This window comes from Oncorhynchus nerka, linkage group LG27 (genome assembly GCF_034236695.1).
Source record: "Oncorhynchus nerka isolate Pitt River linkage group LG27, Oner_Uvic_2.0, whole genome shotgun sequence".
Classification (NCBI taxonomy): domain Eukaryota; kingdom Metazoa; phylum Chordata; class Actinopteri; order Salmoniformes; family Salmonidae; genus Oncorhynchus; species Oncorhynchus nerka.
Window position 1 is genome coordinate 4,930,041 of NC_088422.1, and position 20,457 is coordinate 4,950,497.

General features: G+C 45.5%; 2 protein-coding genes and 1 long non-coding RNA gene across 6 annotated transcripts in view; 2 read left to right on the forward strand and 1 right to left on the reverse strand.

Annotated features, from left to right (window-relative positions):
• Positions 1-2,862: 2,862 nt before the first annotated feature.
• hspb3 (heat shock protein, alpha-crystallin-related, b3) lies at positions 2,863-3,866 on the forward strand. Its single transcript, XM_029657072.2, has one exon. The coding sequence runs from the start codon at positions 3,269-3,271 to the stop codon at positions 3,851-3,853; it is 585 nt and encodes a 194-aa protein (XP_029512932.2). The 5' UTR covers positions 2,863-3,268; the 3' UTR covers positions 3,854-3,866.
• Positions 3,867-6,982: 3,116 nt separating this feature from the next.
• LOC115127450 (uncharacterized) lies at positions 6,983-11,983 on the reverse strand. Of its 4 annotated transcripts, XR_010461411.1 has the most exons (6): positions 10,856-10,942; positions 9,430-9,555; positions 9,245-9,312; positions 8,957-9,121; positions 7,869-7,906; positions 6,983-7,694 (listed from the first exon to the last, which is right to left on the reverse strand). It is a non-coding gene; the product is annotated as an uncharacterized LOC115127450 (long non-coding RNA). The 4 variants fall into 4 exon arrangements; XR_010461412.1 differs by lacking the exon at positions 10,856-10,942 and adding an exon at positions 11,850-11,983 and having other exon boundaries at positions 6,983-7,906; XR_010461410.1 differs by having other exon boundaries at positions 6,983-7,906.
• The window catches only part of LOC115127449 (sorting nexin-18-like), a 31,586-nt gene continuing 21,465 nt past the window's right edge, over positions 10,337-20,457 (forward strand). Inside the window, exon 1 of the mRNA XM_065011335.1 lies at positions 10,337-11,682. Within this exon, the coding sequence (XP_064867407.1) occupies positions 10,625-11,682 (1,058 nt within the window). The 5' untranslated portion in view covers positions 10,337-10,624. The remainder of the gene's footprint in view (positions 11,683-20,457) is intronic.

A 20,457-nucleotide genomic window follows, 5' to 3' on the forward strand; every position in this document is an offset into this window, starting at 1 on the left:
TAAAATGGGGGGAGATATTTGACCTCATGACCTGAACTATACCATAAGGGTCAGATAAACAGGACAAAGTGCCCAGAACACAGGCGTGAGATAGACATGTTAACCTTCTCTCACGGGATTCTTCCGTCGAAGGAGAGGAGGACCAAAATGCAGCGTGGTTCAAATTAATGTTTGTTTTTAATAAGAAAACTCTACATGAATAAACTACAAAAACAGTGTGACCCCAAAACCAGTCCTGTGTGGCACTGACACAGGAGACAATCACCCACAAAACCCAACACCAAACAGGCTACCTAAATATGGTTCCCAATCAGAGACAATGACTAACACCTGCCTCTGATTGAGAACCATATCAGGCCAAACACAGAAACAGACAAACTAGACACACAACATAGAATGCCCACTCAGATCACACCCTGACCAAACAAAACATAGAAACATACAAAGCAAACTATGGTCAGGGTGTGACACCCTCAAAATGAATAGGCACAAGATAGTTGTTACACGGTAACTGAGCTGCACTTCCTAACCTCCTGCCAACTGTATAACCATATTAGAGACACATATTTCCCTCAGATTACACAGATCCACAAAGAATTTGAAAACAAATCCAATCTTGATAAACTCCCATATCTACTAGGTGAAATACCAGTGTGCCATCACAGCAGCAAGATTTGTGATCTTTTGCCACAAGAAAAGGGCAACCAGTGAAGAACACACATCATTGTAAATACAACCTATATTTATGTAGATTTATTTTCCCTTTTGTACTTAAACTATTTGCTCATTGTTGCAACACTGTACATAGCCATAATCTAACATTTGAAATGTCTCTTTTTCTTTCATGTTTACTGTTAATTTCTGATTGTTTATTTCACTTTTATTTATTATTTATTCCATTTGCTTTGGCAACGTAAACATGTTTTCTACGCCAGTAAATGTATTTTAATTGAATTGACCGAGGGACTTTCCAGAGGACTCTTAAAACTCCACCCCCTAGTAACCACCCTTGGCAACCAATCAGAATGGTCCGGGCCAAAGGTGTGAATGACCTAAAGTTGAACTCTAACTAAAATGGCACCAGAGAGATGGTTTTTATAGGACTATCTACACTCATGTTGCTGCTTCCATTAACATAAACAAGTACATTCTTCACCCAAAAAATATTTGATTTGGCAAAACAATAATATGCTGTGAGTTCAACAAATGCTTTAAAAACTCACATTAGGCATTAGGAAGGTGTTCCTAATAATTGGTATACATAGTGTATATCCCCATCATATCTCTCAGAACAGTTCCATGGTCATTTTATTATTATATTAAGTGTGTAAGGAAACATATGAGACATTAGCTCGTTGGCCAAGTAACCGAAAGGTTGCAAGATCGAATCCCCAAACTGGGCACCTGAACAACGCAGTTTAACCCACTGTTCCTAGACCAGTTAACCCACTGTTCCTAGACCAGTTAACCCACTGTTCCTAGACCAGTTAACCCACTGTTCCTAGACCAGTTAACCCACTGTTCCTAGACCAGTTAACCCACTGTTCCTAGACCAGTTAACCCCACTGTTCCTAGACCAGTTAACCCCACTGTTCCTAGACCAGTTAACCCACTGTTCCTAGACCAGTTAACCCACTAGACCAGTTAACCCACTGTTCCTAGACCAGTTAACCCCACTGTTCCTAGACCAGTTAACCCACTGTTCCTAGACCAGTTAACCCCACTGTTCCTAGACCAGTTAACCCCACTGTTCCTAGACCAGTTAACCCACTGTTCCTAGACCAGTTAACCCCACTGTTCCTAGACCAGTTAACCCCACTGTTCCTAGACCAGTTAACCCACTGTTCCTAGACCAGTTAACCCCACTGTTCCTAGACCAGTTAACCCCACTGTTCCTAGACCAGTTAACCCCACTGTTCCTAGACCAGTTAACCCACTAGACCAGTTAACCCACTGTTCCTAGACCAGTTAACCCCACTGTTCCTAGACCAGTTAACCCACTGTTCCTAGACCAGTTAACCCCACTGTTCCTAGACCAGTTAAACCCACTGTTCCTAGACCAGTTAACCCCACTGTTCCTAGACCAGTTAACCCCACTGTTCCTAGACCAGTTAACCCCACTGTTCCTAGACCAGTTAACCCACTGTTCCTAGACCAGTTAACCCCACTGTTCCTAGACCAGTTAACCCCACTGTTCCTAGACCAGTTAACCCACTAGACCAGTTAACCCCACTGTTCCTAGACCAGTTAACCCACTGTTCCTAGACCAGTTAACCCACTGTTCCTAGACCAGTTAACCCCACTGTTCCTAGACCAGTTAACCCCACTGTTCCTAGACCAGTTAACCCACTGTTCCTAGACCAGTTAACCCCACTGTTCCTAGACCAGTTAACCCACTGTTCCTAGACCGTCATTGTAAATAATCATTTGTTCTTAACTGACTTGTCTGGTTAAATAAAGGTTAAATAAAATATGCAATCTTAGCTTCTGCTGCATATCTACCAGCTCTAAAAACAGCATTCTTATATCCAGACCTGGGTTCAAAAAGTATTTGAAATTAATATTTTATCTGGGCTTGATTGATCTTGCCTGGTCAATGGAACCAAAAGAAAATAGCTGCAAAAGTGCAAACCCATCTGGTACTCCAGGCAGACTAAAGCAAATGAAAAGTATTTGAAACATTTTAAATAGAAATTTGAACCCAGGTCTGATCCCTTTCCACCGCTATTAGGACTTGAGAGGCCCACCCCCTAGAAACCACCACCCCCAGAACCACCACCCACCAGAATAACATGCTGTCCTTAATATAGACATAGTTTGCCATGATTTCAGCTAACTGTCCGTCAGGCTCACTCCTCTGCCAGAGCACCTATCACACGCTGTCCTAAATATAGGCCATGGCCTGTCTTGATTTCATCTGACCGACTGCCAAACTCGGTGACTCGGTGCCACAGCAATATACAAGAGGTTTTCAGACTGAGAGACTGCAAGCGACACGATCACAGACCCGCCAATCGCAATCCTCTGCTTTGCCATGGCGATAAAAGAAAAAAAGTATTTCTGACTGATTAGCACTGGGGTTTAACAATAGAAAAGTATTTCTGAATGACTATTGACTGGCTGGATATCTTCTCATTCCGTTTGCTCAGTTGTTCATGCACCTCGGTTTGAAAGAGACAGTTTCTTTTCTTTCCTTGATTTGATTTTTGCGACTGTGAAGCTCACTCCTCTCTGCCACACAGCAGCAACACAAGAGGCTTTCTGGGACATGGATTGGGAGGAAGGCAGAACCATGGAGGGACTGTGTATAACCCACTGGGTGAACAGCCCAGTCCGCCACCAGGCCCTGTTCCAAGGAAGGAACTTGGATGACTGTGTGGAGGACCATGACCTGTTCGCCCTGCCCGGGCCTGCCTTCCCCGACCCTGAGGTAGTGAGGCCCGACCCTGAGGTAGTGAGGCCCGACCCTGAGGTAGTGAGGCCCGACCCTGAGGTAGTGATGCCCGACCCTGAGGTAGTGAAGCTAGAAGGGGTCTGCGACAGTACTACCACAACCAAACCCCAGCGGACTGAGCCTGTTTACCAGGTGCTTCTGGACGTGTCCCAGTTCAGACCTGAGGATATCATGATTCAGGTGTTTGAAGGATGGCTCTTGATCAAGGCTCAGCATGGAGCCAGAATGGATGAACATGGGTTTGTTACCCGAAGCTTCACCCGCCAGGACCCACTGCCTGAGAAACTACAGCAGGCGGGGGGTCTGAGGGCTCTGCTATGTCATGATGGGATACTGGTGGTGGAATCCAAACAGAGAACACCTGTTAGGATACAACACAGTGAGGAGGACCCCTATTGATTATTGACTGTTGATTATTGACTATCGATTATTGACTGTTGATTATTGACTGTTGATTATTGACTATCGATTATTGACTATTGATTATTGACTGTTGATTATTGACTCTTGATTATTGACTGTTGATTATTGACTATCGATTATTGACTATTGATTATTGACTATCGATTATTGACTATTGATTATTGACTGTTGATTATTGACTGTTGATTATTGATTATTGACTATCGATTATTGACTGTTGACTATTGATTATTGACTGTTGATTATTGACTGTTGATTATTGATTATTGACTATCGATTATTGACTGTTGACTATTGATTATTGACTGTTGATTATTGACTGTTGACTATTGATTATTGACTATCGATTATTGACTGTTGATTAATGACTATTGATTGTTTGCTGTTGATGATTGATTATTGACTGTTGACTATTGATTATTGACTCTTGATTACTGACTGTTGATTATTGACTCTTGATTATTGACTATTAATTATTGACTGTTGATGATTGATTATTGATTATTACTGTATTGATCAGGTAAAGATGAGGTCAGATCAGCTGTTACAGTACCACTAACATGAGTGATTGATTAATTCATCGTGTGAAGTTAAATTGTCAAATATTTCTCTAAACATTGTTATTGTTACATTTCTATCTGACGCTACTTTGCTATAAAAAGCTGTTGGTGCTAACGTTATTGAATTATATAACAGCTGTAATGATATATTTAAAAATCTTATTTTCTTAAAATACGTTTTTTCCTCCTCGCTTTGAAATGTTACTCCAGCTCCTCTCACCTCAATTAAAACAATATGCGTTTAATTTGAACAAATATGAAGTGTACATTTAATTTAGTAAATGGACAGAGGGAAGTTCCTCTCCAGTCATTGAAAACATATGATATCTATGACATAAATGGGAATGCTAAGCATGAGGCTTTCAGCATCAGTGACAATGTTGTTTTTACAGTAGAAATTTTATGAGATTGTTTAGAAATTGTTCACTGTTGAAAGAAGAGACTTAAAAATGTGATAGAACAATAAATATTGTTATCAGATGTTATCGGTCTAAGGCACTGCATCGCAGTGCTAGAGGTGTCACTACATACCCTGGTTCGATCCCGGGCTGTATCACAACCGGCCGTGATCGGGAGTCCCATAGGGCGGCGCACAATTGGCCCAACGTCATCCGGTTTTGGGGAGGGTTTGGCCTGGGGGAGCTTTACAAGTAGACCGTCATTGTAAATAAGAATTTGTTCTTAACTGACTTGCCCAGCTAAATGAAGGTTAAATAAAAACTATTTTTTTAAATATGTTACATTGTTACGGATTGTTTACATTGTTTACATTCATGTTACATTCTGATAAAAAAAAGGTTATGTACAAACTATTATAAATACAGTAGGATTCTGATACCATCTAGAATCAATCAAATCACACCACTCAACTAAAGCAGCCAGTGTTTGATTGGTGTTGCCCATCTCCCTAGCTGCACCTATAGGGGGTGATAAGTGCCAGAATTAAGCCTCTTGAAGCTACTGATACCTTTCACAAAGTCACCTAAACGTCTTCCTAGCGCCATAAAATACCGCCATGAATTAACATGGACTGTCAATGGAGACAAGTTTTTTTTCCAAGGCATCAAACTTGCCGACGCGTTCACGTCACGTTTATGTCACGTGACACGTACACGTCATGCAACGTGAAACAGACACGTCACGTGTCAGTTTGCTTGTAAATATATTAGGAACGATCTTACCATGAACACCTTTCAAACGTGACGTTTGTACAAATGTACATGATTTTGTTAACAAAAATTAAATGATTGCCAGAGTAATCTAATCAATTTCATTTGTCGATTTAGCTAAAATAGGCACCTCAATACAATAATTATTAGGCTAGTTGATATCGCAGCCAGTCACCATCGCTGTGTAGATATGCCTATTTCTCACATCAATACACACCTATAGGGGGTGATAAGTGCCAGAATTAAGCCTCATGAAGCTACTGATACCTTTCACAAAGTCACCTGACGTCTTCCTAGCCTCATAAAATACCTCCATGAATTAACATGGACTGTCAATGGAGACAAGGGCTTCTTTGTTGGATGTAGTCCTATTCAGAAATAAGAGGTAGGTATCTAGTGGAGCATTCAAAATACCTCGGAACTCTGCAAACTCTGACTTCCGACTTCAGTGCGTTCAAGACAACTTGGAACTTGGGAAAAAACGAGCTCAGACTGGGATTATTTTTGGTTTTGACCGGTCATCCTACTCCAATTCAGAAACTCTGGCATCTTTCTCTGACCTGAAAATCACTGATGTCAAAAAGTCCCGTCCCCCCCTCCCTGCCTCGAGTTCCCAGTTTACCAGACATAATCACTGTCACCATGCGATCCTTAGGCTTTACATTTCTATGGAGATGTCTTATGTTTAAAAGCAGAGGTCGAATTGAGGGGGTATGTGAAGATATAGGCCTAACCCTTGTTGAGACGGGCAAAAAGCATATGCTACCCCTTGTTTGTTTAGTCTTAGAAAACAATATGTCCATATTATATAAAGAGATCTAGGCTATAATAATGATTAACTCCAGGATTATTTCCGAATAGTCTACTAGCCTATCGAAGGTCTTGCACAGCCTCAGGAAAATATATATATATATATATATTTTTTTTAAAGGCTCCGCAATGTAGAATATTAGTGGTACACTATGCCACAAAAGACCAAAAAGATAGAGTCGGTGTTGGGTCTAATTTAGAACATTAGCGGTACACTATGCCTACCACAAAAGACCAAAAAGATGGTGTTGGGTCTATGCATAGAGCAAACAGCTTAGCAGATGAAAAAAAAAAATCTCATTTAGTGCAGTTACTTTGTTATGTACAGCCTGAACGGAACCGAAAACACCACATATCATGACGAAAACCTTTCAGCTGTTCGTCATTGATTTAGCCCTTTGATCGTCCACAGATTTGATACACATGAAGACCTTTATTTCATCTGGATTTGACTGTTACGCACGCCTCTACGAAGAGGGAACTCAACACCCGTCTACAACTCAACTCCCCGTGAAGTGAAAGAGGTATGGGACTGTAGGTGTGAGTAAGGATGACAAAAGGCAGAATTTACCATTTTACAAGGAATTTATTCCTTCACTCGGTAATATGGAGAAAATATGGAGAAAATATTTTAGATTTAAATGTATAAACGTTGATATTTTTGTTGTTGTTGGTACATGTGTGTCAATTTACTTTGATTCGTTTGTACGCTCACATAGCATCATAGACTGAGATACTGAATTCTGGTGTGTGGAATAGAGAGGAGGTGGGTGCTGTGTGGATGGGAGGTTCGACTTTTCACTTGGTTTTCAACAGGCAGTCAGTCTTTGCAGTGCAGGTGTTTTTAGTTCATCTGTGGATCACACATTATGTGCCCAGTATGATAGTTGTCTTGCTCTTTCTTAGCAGATAATGACAACATGACAATAACAGTAGCTGATGTAATGAAAAATTGGTGGGTGGTTGATAATGGAGGACATCGGGTGGATCCACGTCTGGGTGTTGGGCAGAAACCCTAGGTCCTGGAGAACAGGAAATGGAGGACATCAGGTGGGTCTGGATGTTGGGCAGAACCACTAGGTCCTGGAGAACAGGAAATGGAGGACATCAGGTGGGTCTGGATGTTGGGCAGAACCCCTAGGTCCTGGAGAACAGGAAATGGAGGACATCAGGTGGATCCATGTCTGGGTGTTGGGCAGAACCACTAGGTCCTGGAGAACAGGAAATGGAGGACATCAGGTGGATCCATGTCTGTGTGTTGAGCCGAACCACTAGGTCCTGGAGAACGGGAGCAGAGTTAAAGGGAACCAGGGTAGGAGACAGAGACGTAAACAAACAAACACACAGGTTACAGGTTTATCAGGTAAAAAAAAAAATACAGTTACTGAATGATTTCATTTGAAAAATGTTTGATAAGACATGCAATAATGGCGGACAGAAAAGAAAGGAAACCTGTCAGTGGGGTTGATGAGGGAGGTAAGGGATGGTCCCTGAAAAAAGATAAGAGAGGTGAGTTGGGAGAGAAACTCCAAGGTGATGTCATGACCACTGGAGTCATACACCTTAACAGTACCAACCTGGAAATGGCAGTTACTTAAAAAAAAATGTTTGAACCTTTATTAAAACGATTTGTTTTTAATGACAGCCTCCCGGGGAACAGTGGGTTAATTGCCTTGTTCAAGGGGCAGAAAGACATATTTTTTACCTTGTCAACTCAGGGATTCGATCCAGCAACTTTTTGGTTACGGTCCCAACGCTCTGACCACTAGGCTACCTGCTGCCTCTACACTCTAACCACTAGGCTACCTGCTGCCTCTACACTCTAACCACTAGGCTACCTGCTGCCTCTACACTCTAACCACTAGACTACCCTGCCACCTCTACACTCTAACCACTAGGCTACCCTCCCACCTCTACACTCTAACCACTAGGCTACCCTCCCACCTCTACACTCTAACCACTAGGCTACCCGCCACCTCTACACTCTAACCACTAGGCTACCCTGCCGCCTCAACACTCTAACCACTAGGCTACCCTGCCGCCTCTACACTCTAACCACTAGGCTACCCTGCCGCCTCTACACTCTAACCACTAGGCTACCTGCCGCCTCTACACTCTAACCACTAGGCTACCTGCCGCCTCTACACTCTAACCACTAGGCTACCTGCCGCCTCTACACTCTAACCACTAGGCTACCTGCCGCCTCTACACTCTAACCACTAGGCTACCCTGCCACCTCTACACTCTAACCACTAGGCTACCCTGCCGCCTCTACTCTCTAACCACTAGGCTACCTGCTGCCTCTACACTCTAACCACTAGGCTACCCTTCCTCCTCTACACTCTAACCACTAGACTACCTGCCGCCTCTACACTCTAACCACTAGGCTACCTGCCGACCTCCGGTCACTTAACGTGACCCAGCACTTGACCTTGAGATGGACTATTTGGAGATAACCCCTGGGCCAGTGTTGGTACTGCTGACAGCATGGCGATACCGCCCACAGGCAAATAGTTATAATGTGAGATTTTTATATTCACCTTAATGGATGGTGACCCCAGCTAAGAGAGAAAGAGCACCAAGGTTTTCGCCTTCCTTTTGTCCTTCTTCCAAGTTATTAGATGTTCAAAGCACCTGGTCCCCTTGATTCTCCTCCGGTGGTTCTCATTCTGTTTCTCCTGCGCCTTGTTCATGTTCAGTCTCACCTTGATTGACAATAGAAATAAATGCAATTATATTTTATGTTATCACAAATACATCTCATATATATATATATATATATATCTCTTTTGAAGGCCAGAAAATAAATGAACAGTAAACATTTTTACCTGGTCAAAAACCTCCTCAGTCCCTGCTTGAAGGTGGTCCTCGAAGGCATTCTGATCTTGTTCGACAACTTGTATCAGGGATAATAAAGTATGTTATACAAAAAAAACAGCAATAGAAAGACAATTACAAAATGTTTCACACTACAATATAGGCAATAATTTATACACAATTGCACATGGCTTACCTCAGTAAACAGTTGCGGCTCCCGTCCGTACAGCAGGTGATAGAGGGAGTATTCTGGAGGCCTGGACGCTGCTCTTGTGTGCAAAGATAAATACTTTCAGATTGTCCCTCCCACCATTCCTGGTACCTGTCAAGGCAGAACCCGTTGGTCCCTTAATCCAAATCTGGAGTCACCATACATCTACACATTCACATTACATATAACTCATGTCCAGGCCTCCAGAATACTCCCCCATACTCTACAGTATAGGCAATCATTTATACACAATTGCATTGCTTACCTCAGTAAACCTACTTTTTCAGACGGGAGCCGCAACTGTTTACTGAGGTAAGCAATGCAATTGTGTATAAATGATTGCCTATATTGTAGTGTCAATTTCAACAACAAGAAAATTACATAATCTAAATTACTGGGGGCCAAACTACATTTGGTTAACATCAAGCTAGCGAACTGTTAATCGCTATTTTCGTACAAACATTAACACAAACACATTTTATTGTGACATCACATATTTACATATATTACCTGAACTAATCTGAGCCTTTGTTGATAATTTTTTTATTTTTTTAAATTGGATCTAAAAATGTTGTTAACCATCTCTTACACGTTACCATTAGCAACCTAGCCTAACTCCATTACTTTACAATGAGGAAAATACCCTTCCGGGTTTTTTTTACACGGGAAAAACTGTACATTCCTAACATTTATGGTTGAGATTTAATTAATAATATAAAATATACACCTTATGACGTTCATTAACACGCAGGCGTCACACAGAGATGGTGACTGACAAGACGTTCAATAGTAGGCGACAGCCACAGGGTGGTACGGTTGCCTAGACTTCATTCTGGCTCATTTACCACCCTCCATTACTCAGACTGAATTACGTAGGGTTGTTGAGTGCGAAAAGGGGAGTGTGTGATGAGAGAAGGCAGGGGCCACCGCTGCAACTAGTCCCTTCAACTTTAAACGGCAAAGACTCGGACGAAGTAACGGGATTTTTATTGCACTTATTATTTTTATTTTTTTATTACAGTAGCAAAAGACAACTGGATTGCGAGGTAGATCGCATAAGAAGGGACATTTAGGAGGGAGTGTGCCTTCAGAACTAGTGTAGTTTGTATAGGCTAGCCCGTTAATAAGAGTTTGCTGGTTATTTGTTTTGCGGGGGCGCCAGACAGTAATTTGTTGAACTATGGCGCTCAAGGCGAGGGCTTTATACGAGTTCAATTCCGAAAACACAGGGGAGATATCGTTAAAGGAACATGAAATAGTGAGTTTGTACAGCGAACAGGACATTGAAGGCTGGCTAGAAGGATCCAACAGCAAAGGCGAGAGAGGTCTCTTCCCCGCGTCCTACGTCGAGATCCTAAATAACGACACCGCGTCCACGTTTAATAATAACAGCACATCAGAGGATACTTACCGGGGATCCCGATACGCCAATATTCCAACCGGAGGTTTCGGCGAAGCCTCGAATAAAACATTAAATCAAATTGAAAACTTGTCCAAAACATCAATAATATCGTCTGGGATTACAGCGTCCTCGCCGCTTGCCCCAGCGCAGCAGCAGCAGCACGGTTACCAAGCCAGCCAGGGCAGCGATGAAGACTGGGATGAAGACTGGGATGACACCTCGACAGTGGCTGACGAACCCGTAGTTGTTGGTGGTAGTCACCAAGGGGACTTTGATGGTAATGGATCGTCTACATATAGCGTGTCAACATCTTCTATGTCCAGAAGTGGCAACGCTCAACAAGCCAAGAGCTCTGCCACGGTCAGTAGAAACCTCAATAGGTTTTCAACATTTGTGAAATCAGGAGGGGAAGCGTTCGTGTTAGGTGAGGCAGCTGGGTTTGTGAAAGATGGGGATAAGATCTGTGTTGTAACGGGACAATACGGTCCAGAATGGCAGGAAAACCCATACCCGTTCGCCTGTACCATTGACGACCCCACCAAGCAGACCAAGTTCAAAGGGATGAAGAGTTACATTGCCTACAAGCTGACGCCCACCCACACACAGACCCAGGTCAACAGGAGGTATAAACACTTTGACTGGCTCTACGGCCGGCTGGTGGAGAAGTTCCCTGTCATCTCGGTGCCCCACATCCCAGAGAAACAGGCCACGGGCCGGTTTGAGGAGGACTTCATCTCTAAAAGGAGGAAAGGGTTGATATGGTGGATGAATCACATGACTAGTCACCCGGTCCTGTCCAGATGTGACGTGTTCCAGCACTTCCTCTCCTGCAACAGGTAGGTTTCTCTCCTCGCCTGTCTGTTTCTATTCTCTATATATAAAACATGACAATGAGTTGGCCAGAACCCTTATACTACATACGTGGTTGGAGAAAATTAGCAAGCTAACTTTGATCGACTATTGAGTTCAACTCTGGATAAGAGGTACAGTGAAAGTGACTCACCTTTTTAGCCAGGTAGGTACGTTTTCCAATGGCAATGAATCCTTCAGAACTAGCCTGTTCTCAGGCAGGCTAACTCAGGGATAACTCCATTTATCCTGAATTAAAAAGTCTCTGAGCTGTGAGTCGGAGGACCAATGAAATTAGATTCCCCTCCTTCTCGCAAATATTGCTTCATCATCCCCTTTAATTTTGAGGAAGACAAATGATTTAAATAATTTGAATAACATCACACATTTAGTAATGACATAATGCGTTTGAAACGTCACGTGCAGTAAAACTTGTTTATGACTTAATAACATTATGTTTTCGATAGGATTGGAGAAAAATGTTGCTTGTACGTTAGGTTTGAATGCTATCCAGATTGTCACACCTTCATTTAACGGCCTTGTGCAATCCCTGGATGTTTGGGTAATATCGGCGCTGAACACTAGGGGCGCTATTTTCAAACCCTACCTCTGTAATCTAGAAGATTAGCAATTCTAATGTAATGTAAAATCCCATAGCAAATGACAGTCTCTGACAAACTATTTGCAGGACAGACATTCCAGCTCATAACATTATACATGTAACTCAAAAAATGCTACTCGCAGTTTGATGCACGAGCAAAACAAATATTAGACAGCAAGGTTAGATTTTTACAAGAAGCTAACTAGCTAGATGTTAACTAGCTACATGCTAACTAGCTAGATGCCTACTAAATTAGAAAACTAATTGCACAACTGCAGAGCATTTAACACATTTTAGACTTATTATAATTATAAGATGTCTAGCTGGCAAACATTTAGTTGTGAATTCCGTACTGTAACTACAATAGATCATCTGGCGCATGCTGCACCACAGTGGGTGACTCACAAGGCTCTGGTCTCTCGTTGTTATGCGCTTGTTAACAATCACCATGTGCCTGGAGACTACCAGTAAACTTCATAATGAAAAATTATATGACAGGTGAAATGAAGAACATTGTCTGCTAATGTATTACACTAGTTGACTGAAGGTATTTACTTTTTACTTTTTTTTTTATTGTACTCACAGTATTAAAAACCATACCGTGGACGAGGATTATTTAAGATACTGTTTGAAGATGGGCAGGGACTGTGCTGTCCTAGCTTCAGGTGGAAGCTGGTTCAACCATTGGGTTGCCAGGATAGGGAAGAGCTTGGACTGGGCTGAGAGGGAGCTGTACTCCCGTAGGGGTGGGAGGACAGAGAAGAGCTAGGACTGGGCAGCCCAGCTCTTCTCTGTCCTCCCACCCCTAATCAAAGCTTGGTCGCAAATGGGTCTTCCAAATGAACAATGACCTCAAGCATACTTCCAAAGTTGTGGCAAAATGGCTTAAGGACAACAAAGTCAAGGTATTGGAGTGGCCATCACAAAGCCCCGACCTCAATCCCATAGAAAATGTGTGGGCAGAACTGAAAAAGTGTGTGCGAGCGAGGAGGCCTACAAACCTGACTCCGTTACACCAGCTCTGTCAGGAGGAATGGGCCAAAATTAACCCAACCTATTGTGGGAAGCTTGTGGACGGCTACCCGGAACAGTTAAACAATTTATAGGCAATGCTACCAAATACTAATTGAGTGTATGTAAACTTCTGACCCACTGGGAATGTGATGAAAGCTGAAATAAATCATTCTCTCTACTATTATTCTGACATTTCACATTCTTAAAATAAAGTGGTGATCCTATCTGACCTAAAACAGGGAATTTTTACTAGGATTAAATGTCAGGGTTTGTGAAAACGGAGTCTAGATATAGTTGGCTATGGTGTATGTAAACCTCCCACTTCAACTGTAGCTAAAAATAAGGCCAAGGTTGTTTGGGAGAGAGGAGCAGGGGCCAGTGTGTGTGTGACGGAGGGAGAGATGAGCAGGGGCCAGGGTGTGTGACAAGGGAGAGATGAGCAGGGGCCAGGGTGTGTGACGGAGGGAGAGATGAGCAGGGGCCAGTGTGTGTGACGGAGGGAGAGATGAGCAGGGGCCAGGGTGTGTGACGGAGGGAGAGATGAGCAGGGGCCAGGGTGTGTGACGGAGGGAGAGAGAGAGGAGGGGGAGATGAGCAGGGGCCAGTGTGTGTGACGGAGGGAGAGAGAGAGGAGGAGGAGATGAGCAGGGGCCAGGGTGTGTGACGGAGGGAGAGAGAGAGGAGGGGAGATGTGTGACGGAGGGAGAGAGAGAGGAGGAGGAGATGAGCAGGGGCCAGGGTGTGTGACGGAGGGAGAGAGAGAGGAGGGGGAGATGAGCAGGGGCCAGGGTGTGTGACGGAGAGGGAGAGAGAGAGGAGGGGGAGATGAGCAGGGGCCAGGGTGTGTGACGGAGGGAGAGAGAGAGAGGAGGGGAGATGAGCAGGGGCCAGGGTGTGTGACGGAGGGAGAGAGAGTAGGGGAGATGAGCAGGGGCCAGGGTGTGTGACGGAGGGAGAGAGTAGGGGAGATGAGCAGGGGCCAGTGTGTGTGACGGAGGGAGAGAGAGTAGGGGGAGATGAGCAGGGGCCAGGGTGTGTGACGGAGGGAGAGAGAGTAGGGGGAGATGAGCAGGGGCCAGTGTGTGTGACGGAGGGAGAGAGAGTAGGGGGAGATGAGCAGGGGCCAGGGTGTGTGACGGAGGGAGAGAGAGAGGAGGGGGAGATGAGCAGGGGCCAGGGTGTGTGACAGTGTGTGGGTGGCACAGAGGGGAAGGGGGGGGGGAGAACGTGTTGCTGCCAAAGGTTATCCATCATACCACCTGGTAGTGTCTGTCTTGACTGTATCAAATTGTTGTAAAGAGTTACCCTAGCTAAGTTAGCCTAGCTACAGTTGCCAGCTAAGTTAGCCTAGCTGCAGTAGCCAGCTAAGTTAGCCTAGCTACAGTTGCCAGCTAAGTTAACCTAGCTACAGTTGTCAGCTAAGTTCGCCTAGCTACAGTAGCCAGCTAAGTTAGCCTAGCTGCAGTAGCCAGCTAAGTTAGCCTAGCTGCAGTAGCCAGCTAAGTTAGCCTAGCTGCAGTAGCCAGCTAGGTTAGCCTAGCTACAGTAGCCAGCTAGGTTAGCCTAGCTACAGTTGCCAGCTAAGTTAGCCTAGCTACAGTTGCCAGCTAAGTTAGCCTAGCTAAGTTAGCCTAGCTACAGTAACCAGCTAAGTTAGCCTAGCTACAGTAGCCAGCTAAGTTAACCTAGCTACAGTAGCCAGCTAAGTTAGCCTAGCTACAGTTGCCAGCTAAGTTAGCCTAGCTGAGTTAGCCTAGCTACAGTAGCCTAGCTGAGTTAGCCTAGCTACAGTAGCCTAGCTGAGTTAGCCTAGCTACAGTAGCCTAGCTGAGTTAGCCTAGCTACCGTAGCCATCTAAGTTAGCCTAGCTACCGTAGCCATCTAAGTTAGCCTAGCTACAGTAGCCAGCTAAGTTAGCCTAGCTACAGTAGCTAAAGTAACAAGGCTAATTGAGGCTGTTTTGCTGCACTTCCTGTCCAATGTCTACAACAACTCCATTCATATAAAAACAACAGCCTACTCCTTCTCATTTAGCCAACTTCACTCCGTAATTGTAATTCACCATTGATTTAGAAATCGCTCTGCTACGCATTGAGCCTCTGTGTCTGTAGCGCCGCTGTGATTGGTCGACAATAACAACCAGCTACATTTACATTTACATTTAAGTCATTTAGCAGACGCTCTTATCCAGAGCGACTTACAAATTGGTGCTTTCACCTTATGACATCCAGTGGAACAGCCACTTTACAATAGTGCATCTAGGTCTTTTAAGGGGGGTGAGAAGGATTACTTTATCCTATCCTAGGTATTCCTTAAAGAGGTGGGGTTTCAGGTGTCTCCGGAAGGTGGTGATTGACTCCGCTGTCCTGGCGTCGTGAGGGAGTTTGTTCCACCATTGGGGGGCCAGAGCAGCGAACAGTTTTGACTGGGCTGAGCGGGAACTGTACTTCCTCAGTGGTAGGGAGGCGAGCAGGCCAGAGGTGGATGAACGCAGTGCCCTTGTTTGGGTGTAGGGCCTGATCAGAGCCTGGAGGTACTGAGGTGCCGTTCCCCTCACAGCTCCGTGGCAAGCACCATGGTCTTGTAGCGGATGCGAGCTTCAACTGGAAGCCAGTGGAGAGAGCGGAGGAGCGGGGTGACGTGAGAGAACTTGGGAAGGTTGAACACCAGACGGGCTGCGGCGTTCTGGATGAGTTGTAGGGGTTTAATGGCACAGGCAGGGAGCCCAGCCAACAGCGAGTTGCAGTAATCCAGACGGGAGATGACAAGTGCCTGGATTAGGACCTGCGCCGCTTCCTGTGTGAGGCAGGGTCGTACTCTGCGGATGTTGTAGAGCATGAACCTACAGGAACGGGCGACCGCCTTGATGTTATTTGAGAACGACAGGGTGTTGTCCAGGATCACGCCAAGGTTCTTAGCGCTCTGGGACGAGGACACAATGGAGTTGTCAACCGTGATGGCGAGATCATGGAACGGGCAGTCCTTCCCGGGAGGAAGAGCAGCTCCGTCTTGCCGAGGTTCAGCTTGAGGTGATGATCCGTCATCCACACTGATATGTCTGCCAGACATGCAGAGATGCGATTCGCCACCTGGTCGTCAGAAGGGGAAAGGAGAAGATTAATTGTGTGTCGTCTGCATAGCAATGATAGGAGAGACCATGTGAGGTTATGACAGAGCCAAGTGACTTGGTGTATAGCGAGAATAGGAGAGGGCCTAGAACAGAGCCCTGGGGGACACCAGTGGTGAGAGCACGTGGTGAGGAGATTGATTCTCGCCACGCCACCTGGTAGGAGCGACCTGTCAGGTAGGACGCAATCCAAGCGTGGGCCGCGCCGGAGATGCCCAACTCGGAGAGGGTGGAGAGGAGGATCTGATGGTTCACAGTATCGAAGGCAACCGATAGGTCTAGAAGGATGAGAGCAGAGGAGAGAGAGTTAGCTTTAGCAGTGCGGAGCGCCTCCGTGATACAGAGAAGAGCAGTCTCAGTTGAATGAATAGTCTTGAAACCTGACTGATTTGGATCAAGAAGGTCATTCTGAGAGAGATAGCGGGAGAGCTGGCCAAGGACGGCACGTTCAAGAGTTTTGGAGAGAAAAGAAAGAAGGGATACTGGTCTGTAGTTGTTGACATCGGAGGGATCGAGTGTAGGTTTTTTCAGAAGGGGTGCAACTCTCGCTCTCTTGAAGACGGGAGGGACGTAGCCAGCGGTCAGGGATGAGTTGATGAGCGAGGTGAGGTAAGGGAGAAGGTCACCGGAGATGGTCTGGAGAAGAGAGGAGGGGATAGGGTCAAGCGGGCAGGTTGTTGGGCGGGCGGCCGTCACAAGACGCGAGATGTCATCTGGAGAGAGAGGGGAGAAAGAGGTCAGAGCACAGGGTAGGGCAGTGTGAGCAGAACCAGCGGTGTCGTTTGACTTAGCAAACGAGGATCGGATGTCGTCGACCTTCTTTTCAAAATGGTTGACGAAGTCATCTGCAGAGAGGGAGGAGGGGGAGGGGAGGAGGATTCAAGAGTGAGGAGAAGGTGGCAAAGAGCTTCCTAGGGTTAGAGGCAGATGCTTGGAATTTAGAGTGGTAGAAAGTGGCTTTAGCAGCAGAGACAGAGGAGGAAAATGTAGAGAGGAGGGAGTGAAAGGATGCCAGGTCCGCAGGAGGCGAGTTTTCCTCCATTTCCGCTCGGCTGCCCGGAGCCCTGTTCTGTGAGCTCGCAATGAGTCGTCGAGCCACGGAGCGGGAGGGGAGCACCGAGCCGGCCTGGAGGATAGGGGACATAGAGAGTCAAAGGATGCAGAAAGGGAGGAGAGGAGGGTTGAGGAGGCAGAATCAGGAGATAGGTTGGAGAAGGTTTGAGCAGAGGGAAGAGATGATAGGATGGAAGAGGAGAGAGTAGCGGGGGAGAGAGAGCGAAGGTTGGGACGGCGCGATACCATCCGAGTAGGGGCAGTGTGGGAAGTGTTGGATGAGAGCGAGAGGGAAAAGGATACAAGGTAGTGGTCGGAGACTTGGAGGGGAGTTGCAATGAGGTTAGTGGAGGAACAGCATCTAGTAAAGATGAGGTCGAGCGTATTGCCTGCCTTGTGAGTAGGGGGGAAAGGTGAGAGGGTGAGGTCAAAAGAGGAGAGGAGTGGAAAGAAGGAGGCAGAGAGGAATGAGTCAAAGGTAGACGTGGGGAGGTTAAAGTCGCCCAGAACTGTGAGAGGTGAGCCGTCCTCAGGAAAGGAGCTTATCAAGGCATCAAGCTCATTGATGAACTCTCCGAGGGAACCTGGAGGGCGATAAATGATAAGGATGTTAAGCTTGAAAGGGCTGGTAACTGTGACAGCATGGAATTCAAAGGAGGCGATAGACAGATGGGTAAGGGGAGAAAGAGAGAATGACCACTTGGGAGAGATGAGGATCCCGGTGCCACCACCCCGCTGACCAGAAGCTCCGGGGGTGTGCGAGAGCACGTGGGCGGACGAAGAGAGAGCAGTAGGAGTAGCGGTGTTGTCTGTGGTGATCCATGTTTCCGTCAGAGCCAAGAAGTCGAGGGACTGGAGGGAGGCATAGGCTGAGATGAACTCTGCCTTGTTGGCCGCAGATCGGCAGTTCCAGAGGCTACCGGAGACCTGGAACTCCACGTGGTCGTGCGCGCTGGGACCACCAGATTAGGGTGGCCGCAGCCATGCGGTGTGGAGCGTTTGTATGGTCTGTGCAGAGAGGAGAGAACAGGGATAGACAGACACATAGTTGACAGGCTAGAGAAGAGGCTACGCTAATGCAGAGGAGATTGGAATGACAAGTGGACTACACGTCTCGAATGTTCAGAAAGTTAAGCTTACGTAGCAAGAATCTAATTGACTAAAATGATTAAAATGATACAGTACTGCTGGGGTAGGCTAGCTGCGTTGTTGACACTACCCTAATCAAGTCGTACCGTTGAGTGTGAAGTTTCTACAATGCTGCTTTTTCGGGAGCTAGCTGGCTAGCTAGCAGTGTTGGTTACGTTACGTTGCGTTAGGAGAACGACAATAGCTGGCTAGCTAACCTAGAAAATCGCTCTAGACTACACAATTATCTTTGAAACAAAGACGGCTATGTAGCTAGCTATGTAGCTAGCTACGATCAAACAAATCACACCGTTGGGACTGTAATGAAATGAAATGAAAATGTGATACTACCTGTGGAGCGAAGCGGAATGCGACCGGAATGCGAAAGTTCTATTCAGTAGACGTTGGCTGGCTATTGGCTAGCTAGGAGTGTCTCCTACGTTAAGGATGACAAAATAGCTGGCTAGCTAACCTCGGTGAATTAAGATAATCACTCTAAGACTACACACTCTAAACTACACAATTATCTTGGATACGAAGACAGCAAAGACAACTATGTAGCTAGCTAATACTACACTAATCAAGTCGTTCAGTTGAGTGTGATAGTTACTACAGTGCTACGGTAGACGGTGAACGTGTTGGGCAGATAGGAGACGATAATTTAACACTCTAAACTACGATAATTACGCAATTATCTTTGATACAACGACGACTATGTAGCTAGCTAAGAAGAAATTGCTAAGATTAGACAAATCAGACCGTTGTACTATAATGAAATGTAATGAAAAAGTTATACAACCTGCAGACCGAAGCGCGGATGCGACCGGCTCGCTCCAACCCGGAAGTTGGAGCGGTACATCTTTTTTTTTATGGAGCCGCACTCATAAAAACGGTAAAAATGTGTTTTATTAACATTTTTAAATGTAATGGTCCTTGTAAGATACACTACTTGACCGAACGTATGTGGACACCTGCTCGTCAAACATCTCATCGCAAAATCATGGGCATTAATATGGAGTTGGTCCTTAGCTGCGATAACAGCCTCCACTCTAATATGGAGTTGGTCCTTTGCTGCTATAACAGCCTCCACTCTAATATGGAGTTGGTCCTTAGCTGCTATAACAGCCTCCACTCTAATATGGAGTTGGTCCTTTGCTGCTATAACAGCCTCCACTCTAATATGGAGTTGGTCCTTAGCTGCTATAACAGCCTCCACTCTAATATGGAGTTGGTCCTTAGCTGCTATAACAGCCTCCACTCTAATATGGAGTTGGTCCTTAGCTGCGATAACAGCCTCCACTCTAATATGGAGTTGGTCCTTAGCTACGATAACAGCCTCCACTCTAATATGGAGTTGGTCCTTAGCTACGATAACAGCCTCCACTCTAATATGGAGTTGGTCCTTAGCTGCTATAACAGCCTCCACTCTAATATGGAGTTGGTCCTTTGCTGCGATAACAGCCTCCACTCTTCTGGGAAGGCTTTAATATGGAGTTGGTCCCCCCTTTGCTGCTATAACAGCCTCCACTCTTCTGGGAAGGCTTTCAAACTAGATGTAGGAACATTGCTGCTGTAACAGCCTCCACTCTTCTGGGAAGGTTTTCCACTAGATGTTGGAACATTGCTGCTATAACAGCCTCCACTCTACTGGGAAGGCTTTCCACTAGATGTTGGAACATTGCTGCTATAACAGCCCCCACTCTTCTGGTAAGGCTTTCCTCTAGATGTTGGAACATTGCTGCTATAACAGCCTCCACTCTTCTGGGAAGGCTTTCCACTAGATGTTGGAACATTGCTGCTATAACAGCCTCCACTCTTCGGGGAAGGCTTTCCACTAGA